At 38.6% G+C, this 18,473-nt stretch overlaps 1 protein-coding gene and 1 long non-coding RNA gene across 11 annotated transcripts in view; one reads left to right on the forward strand and one right to left on the reverse strand.

Annotated features, from left to right (window-relative positions):
- Positions 1–631: 631 nt before the first annotated feature.
- Positions 632–18,473, forward strand: part of SYNJ1 (synaptojanin 1) — a 45,668-nt gene continuing 27,826 nt past the window's right edge. For 4 of the 10 annotated variants that reach the window (XM_081199496.1, XM_081199504.1, XM_081199499.1 and 1 more), the window contains exons 1-11: positions 633–745; positions 4,490–4,635; positions 10,046–10,132; positions 10,937–11,204; positions 12,935–13,160; positions 14,541–14,624; positions 15,616–15,677; positions 16,132–16,228; positions 16,602–16,771; positions 17,688–17,769; positions 18,240–18,392. In XM_081199496.1, the coding sequence (XP_081055622.1) occupies positions 654–745; positions 4,490–4,635; positions 10,046–10,132; positions 10,937–11,204; positions 12,935–13,160; positions 14,541–14,624; positions 15,616–15,677; positions 16,132–16,228; positions 16,602–16,771; positions 17,688–17,769; positions 18,240–18,392 (1,467 nt within the window). In that variant the 5' untranslated portion in view covers positions 633–653. Of the gene's footprint in view, positions 784–823; positions 1,006–2,825; positions 2,845–4,489; positions 4,636–10,045; positions 10,133–10,936; positions 11,205–12,934; positions 13,161–14,540; positions 14,625–15,615; positions 15,678–16,131; positions 16,229–16,601; positions 16,772–17,687; positions 17,770–18,239; positions 18,393–18,473 lie in introns of those variants that run through there. The other 6 variants (XM_081199500.1, XM_081199505.1, XM_081199497.1 and 3 more) reach the window with 4 other exon arrangements.
- Positions 15,661–18,473, reverse strand: part of LOC308589950 — a 32,712-nt gene continuing 29,899 nt past the window's right edge. Inside the window, exon 4 of the long non-coding RNA XR_014009571.1 lies at positions 15,661–15,772. This is a non-coding gene — a long non-coding RNA (uncharacterized lncRNA). The remainder of the gene's footprint in view (positions 15,773–18,473) is intronic.

The following is an 18,473-nucleotide window of genomic DNA, read 5'->3' on the forward strand; positions in this document are numbered from 1 at the left end:
AGATCAAACATTCCCAGGAGGTAAATATTTCAACAACAACAAAAAAACATTGCAAAGGGTAGTCTGAAATGCCATGTTTACACGTCTAGTACCATTCAGGAAGGCTCCTTGGGAAACGAGGCAATTGCCCCTTGCATTTGACCGAGTGTATCTGAAAACCGACCGTGGGTGTGATTCATCAGTAGCCAACCTAACTAAGGCGTAAGAACCTGCTCCCAGCAAAGGCACCGGGGAGGAGGAGTGCTTTTATTATGATGATGGTTAGTCATTTTAACGTTCGTCGTGCCTTCTCTGTCAGTCAATAGGACAACAAGGCTCGGCAGAAGCCCTGCAGCCTGTCATACGACAGGTAACAGAAAGAGATGAGGGTGGAAACCCGCTGCTTCGGCTTCTGCCAGGCTGAATGAGGGGCGTTTCTACTCGGAGGTAAGCCCTACTGAGTTCAGTGGAGCTTACGCTCAAGCCAGCGTCCCTTAAGCAGCGGCCTCAGAGGCGAAAAGGGGGCGCTTATGTAAGGCGCCAAAGACGCGCCGCCGCCTTGGCGAACGGCTGGCACGAAACCCGCCCGCCCTTTCGGCGCTCGCGCTGCCCTCCGCTCCCCCCCCCCTTATCTCCGCACTACTTCCGGTGTGGGTGTAGGGGGGGGCGGTGCAATGCGGAAGCGGTGGCCCTGCCAGAGAGGAAGTGAGGCAGGCGCCTCAGGCAGCGGCACGAAGAAGCGCCCCTGGAGGTGGCGGAGGAGCCGGTAAGGGAAGCTGAGCTGAGCAGGAGAGCAGGCGAGACGTCAGTATATATTTCTCTCTCTCTCTCTCCTCCCCCCCCCCCAAATCCTCACACCACTTCCCGCTTTCTCCTGCCTCCGTGTAGACAAGCCTAAGTCCCCGCGGTGCGTAGGAAGCCGGAGCCACCTTGGCGGGGCTGGCGAGGGGAGAAGGGAAGCGGCTCCCTCGGCACAAGATGGACGCTTCTTGAGCCGCGCCGACACCCACACGGCTCTCTGCCTCGGTCTGTCACGGGGAGGGCGACGCGGATTCGGCTCCTGTTATTATTATTATTATTATCATTATTATTCTCCCTTCGCGGCTGCCCGCTTTCCCACCCACCCACCTACTGCAGCAGCGTGCCTGTCGAGGGAGCCGAGCCGTCTGTCTCGCTCCCTCATAACTGTCTGCAGACCGCGAACCTTTTCCGGTTGCTTCGCTTCCCCCTTTTTGCCCCCGCCCCGGCCCGCTTTTCCTTTTTACCCCTGGAAGCGGGGGAAACAACCCCTCTAGCCTTGTAGAAACGGCGGCCGGGCATGTTGTGGTGGCAGGCGCTCTTCCTCCGGGGCGAAGCAGGGGTCGAGCTTCGCTTGGCTGCCACTCCCCCTCCCCGGTCCTGGGGAAGCGAGAGGGTCGCTTTTCCTCTAAAGCGGGTGCGGGGCCAAGGTGGGAGGTGGGGAGGAAGGAACTGCCAAGGCAGGTGGCTGCCGGAAGCGTCTCTGCACTACTTCGTATTTTTTTATGTATCATCCCCGAAGTGTTGCTTTCACTGCTCGAGGCAATCGCTTAAAAAAAAAAATACGCTGCTTCCCACCCACCCCCTTACTGCTATGATTACTAATCGTTTTTCTCTCGGTTGTATTCTACTGAGCAACCGATTACCGTACTCGGTGATGCGGTGCTTCCGTGATAACAGATGACAAGGGAATAAACATTGAAATGCTAGAAGCAAAATCACTGCTTGGCGCTCTTCTTATAACAAAGATGTTTTGGATACAATTAAAAAGAAATCATATTCATAATGCATACATTATGAATATGTATGCATAAGCAGCAACGGAGAGGGAGCGGTTGAGGCTGCTTGCTGGTATGCTTTCTTGTACAGAATAAATAAAATACACATGGGATGTAATTCATAAAAGGAAATAGGATGTTAAATTGGTTGCTTCTAGTTTCATAGCTGAATATTGACATCAAGTGCCAAATTACGTGTTATGTGCTCCTGGTGTGCTGCTGATAGAGGCCAGGAAGTCTGGTCTGTCTGTGTATGGATGTAGAATAGGTGTTTGTTAACTATCCTGTAGCAGAACATACTGAAGCAAATATAGTATCATTTTCTAGAACTGAGCCCTGATGATCCTTAGCTTAGGTTAAGCCCTGACTGAGCAGTTTGATTATATGTGGAATGCACAATTGTAATGAAATATTAAACCCTTATTTTGTGTTTTTAAGCTTGCTACACTTAAAAACAAACCTACTCTTAAGGTATTGTTATTGTTACTCTTATTGTTTTATAACATTACTGATTAATTAATTGCCTTCTAAACAACCATCAAGGCAATATACACTGAAAATAATTTATAACAGTTAAGGACAGAAAACCAACAAATGCATTTAAAATAAGGCAGGAAACATACAATGTTGACATTTATCCAAGCCATAAAGTCTTATCAGAACAAAATGCCTTCAATTGTTTCTGGAAAGTGCAAAATAAAATAAGTTTTGCCTGTTTATACCTCATGACCTTATTTGTCTCATTTGGTTCATAGACCATCATAACCTTTGGGTTTTATTTCTGTTTATTTTTTTCTGCTTGTACTTCACTGCTGTGAGGTTTCTTCTGGGAAATGGTCTTTTGGCGTTTGCAGCTCATATGATCCAAGAAGAGGCACAGGAAAACTTGTTAGATGTCTAGCCTGCACTTGATATGGTTTGAGATGCCTTCTTGCAAGTAGATATCCTTGGGAGGAGGCAAGGCAGCATGCTGATTACAGTGACAGGTTGTAGCACTTGTGAATTGTGCTTGAAAATTGATAAGATAGTGGCAAATTGGAGTGTGTGCCATTAGTGGATCACCTCATGAGTAAGCATTTTTAAAGAAATGTAGCAAGCTTGTCAAGAATAATGTTTCTTTAATGCCTGTTTATCCATTGTAAAATTATGGAGACATTAGTATGTGTTTTGCATGGTGCTGATCCTCCTACAAAATATGATATGCAACCGTAATTAGGAATGTCATAAGATATGGACTACACTCACTTTTCTTGAGTCTCTTGGGATATATTCTCAGAAAGCAGCTGATGCAGATGCACATTTAGGTTGCACTGTGGCAATTAAGAATCTGATGAATATTTAGATACCGGTATATTAATCCATTCCAAGAACTTGCTTGTATGAGAACTGTATTTTTCTCATGAAGCAGTAACATTCTATCAAGATGGCAAATAATGTTGTAAAATATTAGATTAATTCAATTTATGTACTGCTTCTCACTCAAGAAATCCCAAAGTGAAGCTATTTATGTGAACAGCATGCAGTACGCAATAAAATCCATTAAAACAAAACAAATATACTAAAAGTATTCTTCCTCAAAAATCACCCCCCCAAAAAACAACAACACCCCAACCACTTATTATGGATGAGTATTAAAAATAAATAACCCAGACAATATGCACAGTCCAGATGCATGAATTGAAATAATTACAAAATTAGACTAAACAATAAAAATAAGCCAGTTTGAGAACAGTACCCAGTGAAGCAGTTTTTTTAAAAAAGCAACAACTGAAAGAGACATTAAAGGGGGCATGTTGTTGTTGCTCATTAAAAGGTGGCTAATGATGGGACCAAACATACTTTCTTTGGTAGGGTATTCCATTGGTGACTTCCTCCTCATGCCCCCCCCCCCAATGTACCATGGTAGCACATAATAGAGCAGGGTGGTAGACTGTTCAAAGGTTTGGCATATTGCTATGATGGGTGAAGGAGATTCTTAAAATGCATTGGTTCAAAGATGCTAAGGTTTAAAAGGTTATAACTACACTTTGAATTGAGCCCAGAAACAATTGGTAATCAATGCAGGTAATATACAATCAGAAAAGGGCTGTAGCTCACTAGCAGAGCATTTGCTTCACATTCAGAAAGTTCCCGGTTCAATACCCAGCATCTCTAGGTAGTACTTGTAATCTATCTAAAACCATAGAGAGTTGCTACCAGTCTGAGTGAAAAATACTGAGCTAGATCAACCAATGGTCTGATTCCATGTAAGGTAGCCATTTATGTTCCAAGAGCGACATGGATCCATCATGCTACAGTCAGTAGCCAGGCAGTTGCATTCTAGTCAAATCAGAAAAGCCCTTAATTGTCTTTGAAGGCAACTCACTATGAGGCAGCCTGGAAGTGAATAGGGCACAAGTGACTGTAGCCAGTTGCATTACATAACTTTTTATATTTCATGCAAACATTTATCACAATTTACCTGTAGTATATATCTGTTATTCAACTGAAGTTGATTCTGTTAACTAATCCTGATGTAGTTCTTGCATCATGGGAAGGATGCTAGAAGGTAGGCATATTAAAAACACATTCCAGCAGAGTTCTTGGGTTCCCACTAGTAGAAATTAATGCAGCTGTGCCAGTTGGATAGGTTAGTTTCACACTGCTTTAGAAATGATGTCTCTGAATGTTGAGAAACTTTCACTAACACTTTTTTTTTGTACTTTGTTACACAGTTCTGCCTCTGATAAAGGAAAAATGGCATTCAGTAAAGGTTATCGCATCTATCATAAGCTAGACCCACCGCCATTCAGTGTGATAGTAGAAGCCAGAAACAAGGAAGAATGTCTCATGTTCGAGTCTGGTGCTGTGGCTGTTCTCTGTAAGTAGCAAAACTCTGCAAATACAAGCAGATGGCTAACTTAATTAAAAAACTCCTAATGCTAAAAAATGAAAACAGATGAAGAAATGTTGAGTCACCATATCTGTTGTGTCAGTGATCTAAATGTCCTTTGAATATTTCCTGGCCTTTTTTGCTTAAAGGTGTTTTGCCCTACTATATTTTTCAGAGTAATACATTTTTTAATTTATTGCTATTTCTTGAAACTTGCCTTAAAAGTCTACTTATCCTATTTGTAACATAACAAGATGTAAAGGTAAACTGTGGCTGTTTAGCATTTTTGAGTATGAGCCTTGGGCTCATCTTTCCTCTGGTACCCTCCAGTGTGCCTGCAGGAACATCAGAACTTTTCACATCTGTTTTTATCTAGGCAGTTCAGCATTGTGTTCAAACCTGTAACCTAGAAGCTCGATTCATCTGGAAAGCTACACATGCCCCTGAACGGTGTCTCTTTTGGCATTCCTCTCTGCAGTTAGTGTGGTGCCGTTGCAATATAAGAGAAGACAACATTGGTTTAAACAGTATATTCTCCCATGCATAGAAATAAACTTTTGCAATTACTGCAATGTAAGTGCAAGCCTAATTAGTATCCAGAATTGTTGCTATATCTAATGGGGGCTTCCTCTAACAAGCAATTTCCACCAGTAATTGGTTTAAGCCTAAACTTGCATTTCTTAGGAAAATATTACTGCCTTTTCCCATGAGAGAATTCAAATGGCACACCTGGGTTTAAGTTATGACTGGCCAGAGGCTCTTCATGACCCCTGTGCCACTCTGCCGTGAGGAAATTTGTGTTGATGTCTGGTAACCTACTTGATGCTTGAGTTAATTAGCATTCAGTTACCTTTTCCATCCAGCATCCTCATTAAGATAATAACTCTTTGCTCTAGAGCTAATTCTTGTCGGGAAGCTTCTTTCCTGCAACTGGACATCTTGCAGCTGCCTTAACTATAGTTTTTAACTCAGGAGGCTATTCAACGGTGCTTATTTTGCCTTGGAGACTGCTCCCCACCCTGTTCTGACACTGTGGAGCAAAACATCTCTACCTTTCTCTTTTCTGCAACCTCACTATCTCTTAGTCCATGTAATTGTTCAAAACGCCACTTTCCTGGCTCCTTAGCACCCACATTTGTTCCATGTAAGATGAGCTCTGCTCCCTCCATCTGTCTGTGTAACTGGAACTGTTTGAGCTTATGGTCCGGAACTTGGGTAGCCTGTGTAACTTTTAACAACTAACCAATTTACTATTCTGCATGTCTTTCTTGACACTTTAAGCTCCAAAACCATTTTATTCATTTCCCACAATTCTGTGTAAAATAACATTTTATTTAAATTTATAGCAACATATGTTGTTTCTTAATTCCTCCAAGAAAGCAAGATATTATTATGATTATTTGGGTATAACATAGTGCACTAACCTCAGTGTCACACAATTCTCTCTATATTAAAGATCCCCAAAGTTGTTATTCTATGCATAAGCATGTAAGGTACAGTTTCATGTGTTAATGAGCTGGAGAGTTAACTTTTTCTTTGCTGAACAACATATCCAGTAAAGATGGAGATAAAGATTTAGTCCTACTTATTTAGAGGGAAGTGGCATAGGGCTTAATAGCATTGCCTGGCTTGTGTTGGAAAGGATGCAGATGTTCTAAGATGTTGTAGCATGAACTATAGCATGAACTTCTGCTTTTGCCACAGCTGCACAAACAGTTGGCAGCTCTTAATAGGAACTTAGATTTAAAATGTATATTGAGCACTTCTGTTAACACACACCATCTAATCTACCATCAGGGGATTTAAATTATGGATGTAGCTAAGTGAAAGAATAAAATCTCTTGGGATGGAAGTGTTCAAGTGCCTGCATGCATTAACACAGCTAAAGAGGGTATATTTACATGCATGTAGGGTAGGTATTTAATATCTCAATCTTTGTAGTGCACTCTCATGTATGTTTACTCAGAACTGAGCAGCACTTAGTTCAGTGGGGCTTATTCTCAAGTAATTATGCAAGGATTGCAGCTTTAGAACATTTTAATAGAATGAGAATATAGATAGATAGGGAGCAGTTGTTAGACTTTAGTAGCTCCTACTCTTTGGGTGGGGGGCAAACTTATTAGATTCTGTCTTAATGTATAAAGACAAAATTGACCTTGCCTTATTAGGAAGGCAAGCATAGATCACTTGTCATTTAAAGGACTTCCAATTTTCCACTTTTATAACTACTGATCAGGCCTCTGTTTTTCTTCATCCTTTAAGATTAGATATTCTGATACCAAGATACTGTGTATTGGGTTTTACAGAATGTCCAGTTGAGTCATGTTTCGATAGCTGGGCAGTACTCTACAGATGCTTTTGCTCACAAATTTCTGGTATACACCTCAGCTTTGATTTATTATTGATACCATGGTAGATCTATTTCCTGCAAGTGTATTGATACATGTTTGCTTAAAGAACACAATCATATTTAAAGTTGATCAGTCACTCCGCTGTAAGCAGAATCTGGGAAGGGGAGGCAATTGAGTAGAAGGAATGGGAGATTCATGTCTTATGTCAGTTACATTGTGTGAATAAATATAAAAGGGGGAAAACCTGACTTGCAGAGTTGGAAGGGTCCTTGCAGATTAGTTTGGCAAGCCCCCCACAATGTAGGATGCAGTTGCAGCATCTCTAATAGATGGCCATCCAGACTTTGCTTAAGCACCTCTAGTGGATGAGTGCCCACCCCTCCTGAGACAATCTTTCCCTCTGTTGAACTTCTTTTACTGTTAGAAGGTTTCTGTTCAGCTGAAATCTGCTTCAATCCTATTTCTACCCATTGGTTCTAGTCCTTCCCTCTGGAACAACAAGGATCAGGCCTGTATGACAGCCCATCAGATGTTTGAAGACCCCTATCTTGTTATGCCCCATTTTCTCCAGGCTAACCATGTCTAGCTCTTCCAGCTGTTCCTCATAGGACTTTTTCAGAGCCTTCACCACCCTCATTGCCTTTCCTTGGATACACGCAAGCAGTTTTAGCACGGCCTCTCTTAAAATGTGGCATCAAGTACCGGACACAGTATTTCTGATGCATTCTCATCAGTACTAGATAGAATGCAATGTTTACTACCTGTGATCTGAACACTATACAGGTACTATGTTAATGCAGCCTGAGTCTGCATTAGCTTTTAATAGCATATTCTGCCTTTGATTTTCTTTTTCTTTTTTGCACTTACATGCTGGATTTTACATTTATCTCTGTTGAATTTCACCTGTTGTTGCAGCCTAGCGTTGCAGAATTTTAGGATATCTTTTTCTTTTGGCTCTTGATACTGTCTTCTGTGTATTCCTCCCAACTTTCTCATTTGCAAATCTTACAAGCTTTTCCCTCATTCAAGTCTTTAAGAAAATACTGAACAACACAGTGCGTGGGACTGAGCCCTATGATATTCTGCTCAAGACTTTCCTCCAGTTTGATACAGAGCTATTAATGAGTGCTCACTGGGTAAAAGTGCTCAACCAGCTGTGGCTGCCTCTTAGCTATAGTATTGCCCAGTTCACTTACCATTTTGTCATCAAGGCAACCATGGGAGACCCTGTCAAATGCTTTGCTAAAATCAAGATATACTGTATATGTGACACTCCCATGATTACATGCTAGGCTAGTAGCTCTTAGCAAAAAGAACACAAGGTTGATCTGACATTCCTTATTTTTGCAACCCATGCTGGCTCATAGAAATTGATGCAATGTTTTTAGATTCTTATAGACCAAATGCTTAATAACCTTTCTTTGTTCTGTGTCGGGGTGCCTGGCCTGTAGTTTTCCAGATTCCCTGTGTCCCCATCTCAAATGTTCCTATCTCCAGTGTTTTGAGACTTGACTCATTCTCCAAGAGCTCTCATAAGATTAGTCAGTGGTTTTGAGAAAATACCTGCAAACTCATTTAGCACCATGGAGTGTAATTCATTTGGCCTTGGAGACTTGAACGTGTTTACAGTTGCTAAGGATTCTCTATCTCTTGGGGTTCAAGCCTCTCCTTATATCATTTGTCATTCTCTTCTCAGGTAGAACACAGTATGTTTTGTGGTAGAAGATTGAGGCAAAATATGAGTTTGAGTAGTTCTTCTTTCACTGTTTCACTTGTTTATACTTACTGTCTTGTCTAAGCAGCAGACCTACCATTCCCTTGCAGCTCATTCTTGTCTTATCCTTCCTGTTCGTACAGTTTGGGGTGCACTGTTGTAAATATCCCTGGTTACATATACCTTTTTCAGTCTCCTATATATGCCCTTTTATGTCTCAGTTCATCAAAGTGCTCTGTATGGAGCTTAACTGGCATCTTTCCCTTCTTCTTAAGACTGCCTAATCATGACCAGCATCTGCAACTCTGGAAGCTGTAGTTCAGCAGCGTATGGAGATCCACCCCTGATTTAGAGGAACAAGAATTACCATTAAAAATGCTTTAAATTTGGTTTGAAATTTCAATCCCAGAGAGAGACACCCCTCATTAATTTGTGTGATTATGATGTCACAGGTCTACTTCTTCATTGTGTACAAGTGAGTCTACTGCTACTGAAGTGGATTTTCACTGTTGCTATCAGTTTATCATGGCTGCAAAATCTTGACTTAGCACAGCAGTAATAAGGATTAGAAGAATGTTATATTTGAGTAGAAGGTCGTGGGCAAGGATAAATTCTTTTTCTTCCCCACATCCCTTGGAACCTTAAGAGTTAGTGATTACTAAAATTTGTATCTGTATTTGTTCTTCAGAAATATGAGTTTTGCCAATTTGTAATCTGTAGTTGGATTCTAATCTCAGATGGAGAAGTGTAAGTCCTTTCCCCCTGTCTCTTATCCATATGTACACCTACAAACTGAGCTTCAGTTTTATAACATTTCTAGAATCTTTGTACTATACATATAAGCCGCTGATACAGGCAGCAGGAGAATAACTGCAGGCTGTTTTTGCAGTACTTTATTTCTTTGAATTTCACTGAAGTGGAATTTTCCGAATAACTTGTTTAATACAATCCTTTGTAATGGCCAGAAATTGTGCAAAGACCTGTTAAAGCAGGAGCTAAAACAGGATGCTGCAGTACTCTTAATGACTTCCTGTCCATAGGCAGATGGATGAAAATACAAAAAGCTTCCAAGTCAGACAGAAAGTCTCAAAATGGTATTCTATCCAACTCAGTATTTCTGGGGAAAAGCTGAACCTCAGATCTCACCATGACAATGGAAGTACCATGTGGGATATGCATGACTGAACTAAAAACATTTATATATATATATATATATATATATATATATATATATATATATATATATATATATATATAAAAATATGAAGTGGAAGAGTCTTTCATAAGTATAGTTCTTTTGCCATAATTTGAATCCTTCACATTTTATAAACAGCATCTGCAGAGAAAGAGGCAATCAAGAACATGTACTCCAAGGTGATGGATGCATACGGACTGCTAGGTGTTTTGAGATTAAATCTTGGTGAGTAAATCTCATTTTGGGAGTGCCCTTTCTTTTCATATGAAAACAGTAACAGTTAAAAGATTGCTCATGCCATCTTGCTGCCGGTACAATTGCTGGTATGTGATCACCACACTCCAGATAAATTGATGATTAGTTTTGTATGTGCAGCGGGAATCCCTCCCCCCTTTTTCCCCCTTGGTGATGCTTGCTGAGTTTTCTAAATAGCCTCTCCTGTTCTCCAACACCAAACAGCAAATCATTTTCAAAACTTTGGTGTCTCAGAGTCAATTAGATGTGTATGACATGGCATATGTAACATGACGAGAGGATTGGATTGCCTTGGGGATCAGAAGCTGAAAGTTCTGATGGCATACATGAGACTCTGGCCATTAAATAATTGTTGGGCTTGTAGTAAATTACATTGTCTCTTCAGTGGTGTTCCTTTCAAGCATATGAGGCATGGTGGTATATTTTTCCTTAAGATATGAAGTTCATTTTTTTCTGTGAAATTTAAAATATGCCATTGGAATCAAGGTTTCTAACATTTCAGTTTACACATACCCTATCAGTAATTATAAAACAAAACAATAAGCATACTCATCCTAAAAGTTGACATGGTTGCAGCCCAGCACTTATTTAAAAACTGCTGTTTTACTGTTCATGCAAAATCAATTTCTGGAAAGTCTTATGTGCAAAAGTAAACTTTAGAATTATGCAGTTACCTCTCTTTAAAAGTTTAATACTTAAAACAGGGAAATGCAAAAGTGTGTCTTGCAAAAGTTTAAAATACATTGATTGTTCATTTACGTTTGTTTCTTACAGGAGACACATTGTTACATTATCTAGTTCTTGTCACAGGATGTATGTCTGTAGGAAAAATCCAAGAATCTGAAGTTTTTCGTGTTACTTCCACTGATTTAATATCATTACGAATTGACCCATCTGATGAAGAACGCATCTCTGAAGTCCGCAAAGTTTTGAATTCAGGAAACTTTTATTTTGCATGGTCTTCTTCTGGGGTCAGTTTAGATCTTAGTCTTAATGCCCACCGTAGCATGCAAGAACAAAGCACTGATAACAGGTTCTTCTGGTGAGTTTATAAGTTTTAGGAAGTCTGATACCGTGTGCCTTCGTATTTTGAGTTGTTGAATTTCTTGTCATTGCACATGTTAAAATACTGCTTGCAGTTCTACCTTTTTGAAATAGTACTTCTTCATATAAAATGGTTTTTAATGTTTTTATGAGTATTAATATGGGCAAATCACACACAAATACAGTATATACACAGAATGAACCATTTTGCAAACTCATGCTTAGCTGTTCTGGGAAATACTTTACAAGTGTTAAAAGGAGAAGTGAAAAGCCAGTATTCGCATTAAGTTCAAATGATTACAGTCACAGATACTAGTAACTTAAAAATATTTGTTTTGTGCTTGTTCAGCTATACACAGAGAATTCTGTCTCTTTTTATAGAATGGTCATTATTGTTATAATAGTGTAAACTATTAGATGCCTTGTCTAATATTCAAGGTTGTGTACATTTAGCGAATTCTGTACAAGTTTAGCAGGACAGAATTTGAAATTTAGGGAAATTAATTATACAGGATAAGAATTTCAGTACTTTTAGAAAGCAAGTTCCTAAGGAAAAGATAAAGAAAGCAAAGGAATGGATGCAATGATAACGCCTCCAATTTTTAAACCCAAGTAACATTGTAGTCCTACATGACTCCATTAGTCTTCCTGTGATTAGAAGAAGCAGAATACAAAGTAAGTAGCCTTTGTAGCTAAAACATTTTCAATATTCAACGTTCTGCACAGAATACAAATTTCTTGTACTTGCATGATACATTCATGAAACATGCAGAGCCCCAAGAAGCTGTTCACTTACCTCAATGAATCATCTCTTAACTGTCCAAGCTGCTTCTAATATATTAATGACATTAGATCTATCTAAGCTGGCAAAAATAGTGGAGATTGTGCTTAAAAGTGGGGTTCGCTGACCCCACCAAAAAACCCCTGCTTTTATTTGAACTGTGATCACCTGATAGTTTGAGTATCAAGATTGCTTCTATAGAGAAACATCAGTGGGCCCTTTGTCTACTTTTGGAGTCCCAGACACTTTTAAAAGGATCACCTCCCCAAAAGACACATTCTGAACTGGAGTTTAGTACTGCTTTGGGAATGCTGTGGTCTCTTGGTAACATCAGGAACACTGTTCAATATCTGGATCAGCATATTTGTCTGAGATGGGTGTGGATTGCTGCCCAGGGCTGTGACATTTAGTTTCTGTAACATCCACACATGAAATTGTCAGACGCAGGCATCGAGGGGGAAATCCTTTTTCAACTGGAGGTGATTTTACACATGCGAAATGTACATGATTGTTTCAGATTTACGTGATTTACGCTAACTCCACTCCCCAAAAAACTCTCTGTAGTTCAATAACCAGTATCTTCTCTGAAACTGGAAGCTTGCACTGTGAGAAATTCTAATTTATGATGTCTCTTTATGCTGCCACTTTGCTACTAGAATGTGCAGGTTAGCCAGCCTAGTGAAACTGGACTTTCTGAAATGTAATTTGCTGAATGTTTGTTTTTACCTTTTCCCTTAATCTTTCCTGGACTATGTTTATTGCTTTGAAAGTCATTACAGAAGACTTGCATAATTTAGAATTGTTTAAAATGACTCTGTGTTCCACTTAAGCATACTTGCTTATATATGCATGCCATTATGTTTACAATGATATTTTAGTCTTTGATGCTTCATATTTTATATTGAAATTCCTCCAGCTAATGTTAATCTGAATCACTTCTTCAATAGGAATCAATCACTGCACATTCATCTTAAACATTATGGAGTCAACTGTGATGAATGGCTGTTGCGTCTCATGTGTGGAGGAGTGGAGATCAGAACAATTTATGCAGCTCACAAGCAAGCAAAGGCTTGCATCATTTCACGGTTAAGCTGTGAACGAGCTGGGACCAGATTTAATGTTAGAGGAACAAATGATGATGGTCATGTGGCAAATTTTGTTGAAACTGAACAGGTATGACCTATGCACTATATTACTGCTTTGCATTATTCTCACTAAAATATACAAATAGGGGTTATGCATTGCTTGGTACAAGGCGTGACATCTAGTTTACATATTTAGCACATGAGGCTATCCCAACTTGATTTCTACCTGCTGCCAACTGTAGTTATTTTGTATATAATAGTCTTGAACACATTGGCTACCAAACCTACATTTGTGGTAGACAGGTTGCACTTCTTGTATCATAGCCATGTTATGGAATGGTAATGCTCAGTTGGTGAAAATGAGGACTGTTTCCACAATTCAGATCTACCCCTTTGTTAAAACTAAAAAAACATTGTTGAGACAGATGTGCGTATCTCATCCTTCCAATCTTAATAGTAGACATCAGCACATTTTCCATGACATGCTAATCCAAGCCATGGTCTAGCATGGATGCCTGGCTGCACAGGTTCTCAGGGATGTCGTGGTGGCTGCTTTGCTCTTCCCCAGTTTTTTTCTGCAGCATTCACTAAGCCATGGTATAGAAAATATACATTATTTATTTATACATACATACATACATACATACATACATACATACATAATGTTGTTTGTAAGCCACCTTTCCATAGATAAAATCATGCTCAATGTGGCTTATAGGATGAAAAAATACATAATTACAAACATAACAAAAGTAGTCATAAGCAATAAAACATCCAAAAGGACACAACCAAATCATACAATTGTTTTATTATTATTATTATTATTGTTGTTGTTGTTGTTATTGTTATTATTAAATCATCATAAAGTCTAAAATAAAGATATATAAAAAAAAATCAAAATATACAAAAATCAGTGACAACACTCCCTGTGCCAACAAAAAACCCTAAATAACACCCCAACCCAAAAGTCTGTTCAGCAGCCTCAGCTTTTATATATTTACAAAATGTATTAATTGTTTAACATTTAAACATTTTGAAGCAATGTACAACAGGGGTTTCATAAAATCAAAACATAACATAAAGAAGAGCATAAAATATAAAATATTCTGCTGCTGTCACAGATCCAACAGAACAGATTAGTATTACACTAATTGCCTGTATACTGTAAGCCATCATTTATCACAATATATTATTTCCACAGTTGCCTATTTCATATGGATTAATAGATAGATTATGTAGCTAGAAAATGATCTCATTTTTTTCATTAAAATCACTTTGTATTGGAGCAACCTTGGTGCAAAGCTTTCAAATTTCTTTCTTTTTCTTTTTTTTTTGGCCTTAGATGATGTTGGGTCAGAATAAGTTTTAATGTGTGGGCAAATGGCATGGAATATTTTGAACAAAGTTTCTGCATAAGGTAACTAATTGCTTAAGACAACTAATACAATAAATTTTATTTCTCCAACAGGTGATATTTCTAGATGAATGTGTGTCATCCTTTATACAAATTCGTGGATCTGTTCCATTATTTTGGGAGCAACCTGGCTTACAAGTATGAGGACTATATCTTTTCTCAAATTGCATTTCCCCATATTAGTTGAAGTCTTCTACCACCTTTTTCAAGAATCAGAGCTCAGTAATTTAAGGAGAACATGTTATACATACAAATCAGTGTCATGTAGGACATAGTAGGAAAACATTGTTTAAATTGCAACTGTTTGGTCAGCAGGAGTGAAAGTGGCTTCAAGCCTATTCCTGTTTGCCTCAAGTGACCTTAAACTATGTCGGCTCTTAGATTTATATGATTTTCTTTATTTTTATTGATCAGAAATGTACCTGACAGAGCAATCCAAAACCCTGGCTGGGAGCAGTTGATCCACCACTGCACCTGAAACCCTGGGAGGGGCAGGGTGTGTTGGGAGGACAGTTTCTTGGAGCTGAGGGACCCAAAGATCCATGGCACTTTGAGTCGTGGTCTCTGCCCCAAAAAGTTTGGGCATCTTTAGTCGCAGGGCCCACTGTTGAAGGCCAGCAGGGAGACAGGTGTTCACCATCCTAACTCCCCCAGCTATCAACGTTTGGAGCAGGGAGTGGTAGTGGTAGGATTGGATTGTAAGTACAGTGGTACCTCAGTTTTTGAACATAATCCGTTCCGGAAGACCATTCGAGTTCTGAAACGTTCGAAAATCAAAAACTCAAAATGGAAATCTCAATATGGAAAACTCAGTACGGAAGCCACGTTTCCGGTTCAACTTCCGAGGCGCGTTCGAAAACCGAAGCATTTACTTCTGGGTTTACATCGTTCAAGTTCTGAAACATTTGTCAGCGGAGACGTTCAAAAACTGAGGTACCACTGTGTTATAATAGAAGTGAGGAAAGAAAAATTTAAAAAATCAGAAGCACTATGCTCTTGTGTCTTTTAAAATTACTGCACAGTGTAATAATTTGAGTGCTTTATTAATAAAATTTGATTACATCCAAAAGGTTTGTGGAACAATAATGCATGCATTTTTTTAAAAAACTTGAACATTCTTTCGTCTCAGGTTGGATCTCATCGTGTCAGAATGTCAAGAGGATTTGAAGCAAATGCACCAGCGTTTGACAGGTAAAAGTCCTTTCTTCCTTCCAGCAGGAGCTATTCATTTTGAGTACTCTAGTAGGCAATATTTCCACGAAGTTCTTAAATGCATGAGTGACCCACTGGGAACGGGATGAAATAATACCAGTAACTAAAGGGTAGCATGTACATTGTTAAACTAAAGTAACAAATGAAAGGTTTAAAATGAGATTCTTATGAACTTAAAAGCCATATTTCCATTTTCTGTTGAGTGGGATTCATCTGTGTTAGGAGTGAATTCTACATTGTATGTAAGTTGTCACAATTCTTATACTGGTTTTGGGTTTTCTCTTGTGGCTGATTTCATAATTTCATTCATCCTTTTAGCTGCTCTTTTGCCTTTTCAATATAAGTGGTTAAATATGATGTGTGTATTCCATTCATTGATTTAAAGATGCTATTTACTAGATCCAATAATAATAGATTTCCCCCCACCTTGTAGGCACTTTCATACCCTTAAAAATCTATATGGCAAGCAAATAATTGTGAATCTTCTTGGCTCAAAAGAGGGGGAGCATATGCTCAGCAAAGCCTTTCAGGTAAAATATGATCTAGACCTATTTTGTAAAGGAAAATCTTGTCTCATAAATGGCAAATAATTATCTCAGTTTCAGTATATAAGTAATTTCATTAATGTTGTGTTATTTGACTTTTAATAAAAGAATGTGATTTTGTAAATCAAAAGCTGATTAAGGACCACTTCAAATGTAATTTTCTTCAAGCCTAGCTCTGTCTAGAAATTAATATATTACAAATATTGCAATAACAGAATAGATGTTAAAACCAGAATAGCTGTTAAAACCAATTGGCAGTATCACATTTTTTGCTACTACCAAAATCTTGTTCCATGACATCTATATCCCATTTGTTGCTAATATATTTGTTTCTCCTTTCTTCCACCAACTTCCTCAGAGCCATTTGAAAGCTTCTGAACATGCTGATGACATCAAAATGGTGAACTTTGACTATCATCAAATGGTCAAGGGTGGAAAGGCAGAAAAACTACATAGCGTTCTTAAACCACAGATCCAGAAATTCTTAGAGTGTGGATTTTTTTACTTCGATGGAAACGAAGTTCAAAGGTTTGGATACTTGTCTTCTGTTACCAGATACAGCTGGTTTAGCACTTTTGGAAATGAAAGAAGAGTCAGAAAAGGGGAACTACTTTTTTAATAAAAAAAGTTGAGACTACTTATTTATGAGGGAAATGACTGAACATGCTGCAGCTGTAACACATATCCGCAATGAAAATTCTGTCTTCCCTTCACTTGTTTGCTTTAATCAGTTTGGTGTGGCACCTGCACCAAATTTAACCAGGGTTTGAAGAAAATTCTAATTAATACGTGGTTAATCTTAGTGCAGTAATGTTAAACTGGTGTTAAAACCAAGTAAAGGAGCTATTCATATGGGGGGGTGTGCATGTGATCACCCTAGCCTTAAAACCAAAGTGCTGAGCTTTAGGAATGGTCTGAAACATTTTCATAAAGCCATAGCTTCAAGCAAAAAGCAAAAGCTACATTTTTTACTACCAAGCCAGAATTATTTTGTATTTATTTTGAATTTTCATAGAGCCAGTTAAAAGGGGGTAGTGGAAATTAGAGACTTTTGGCACTGTACTGTTTCTAAAATGCATTGATTGCAGTGGGGGACGTGGAGTGAAATCTGACAGTGTGTTTTTTGGCCTTTAAGTTGAGTTCTTATGAAGTCATTTAATCATTGTTGTTTTTTCAAAATACCATTCCTTTTTAAAAAAGTAGAACATTATTCAAAATTATTCATTTATTAAAATAAACGAATACATCTGAATGTGCTATGGCATGGCTTTTTTATTTTTTTAACTCCAAAAACCTAGTGGGTAAAATAGTGGGTAAAGCGTGTGTTGATAGGTATTTGGCTAATGATCATACTTCTGTTTAGTACCTTGGTTAAAGTTTTGTTTAAAGTTTTGTGTGTTGTGTTTAATTTTAAAATTGTGTGTTTGTTGTATACTTGGCACAGAACTCAAAGTGGTACTATAAGAACAAACTGCTTGGATTGTCTGGATAGAACAAATTCTGTGCAGGCATTTGTTGGCTTAGAGGTAAGAATATAAAGTTATTATATTTTAGAAGTGTTTTAATGTTGACATTTGAAAAGTTCACATACTGTTCAGGTGTTGCTTGACCTGTGTTACTCTCACACTATGGGATTTCTTCTTCCTCTTCTCTTCCTGCATATCCTCAAAATCTGCTTCAGAAGGTCCCCCAACCCTCTGCAACTGATTTTGAGAGTACACAAGGGGCTGCTGGCAAGAGTAGGGGAATTTTTATTGCACAAGGGGAAGTTGGTTGCACAAGCAGAACAGCAGTGTTGGATACAATCATAATTATTTCTTATATTATTCTGTAAAGTGCCTTGTCCACTGATAGCTTTATATCAATTTAAATTGTATAATCTATAGTTTCTTAACCAGATAAAAGGGAAAACCAAACCAAATGAAAGCTTTCAAAAATAAAATGTTTTAATACAGATTTGTATTTACCTTTGGTTTTGCCTTCCACATTTTTGCAGATGCTGTCAAAACAGCTAGAAGTTTTAGGTTTAGCTGAAAAGCCTCAATTGGTTACTCGATTCCAGGAAGTTTTTCGCTCCATGTGGTCTGTTAATGGTGACTCAGTCAGTAAAATATATGCTGGAACGGGAGCTCTTGAAGGAAAAGCGAAGGTAAGTAATGTTTTTAGTAGTAAAATTTGAATATTGTAATTCTCAAGGGCCAAATAGTGTTCTTGTTTACAACTGTTATTT

This window comes from Podarcis bocagei, assembly GCF_964188305.1.
Source record: "Podarcis bocagei genome assembly, chromosome: 6".
Classification (NCBI taxonomy): Eukaryota; Metazoa; Chordata; class Lepidosauria; order Squamata; family Lacertidae; genus Podarcis; species Podarcis bocagei.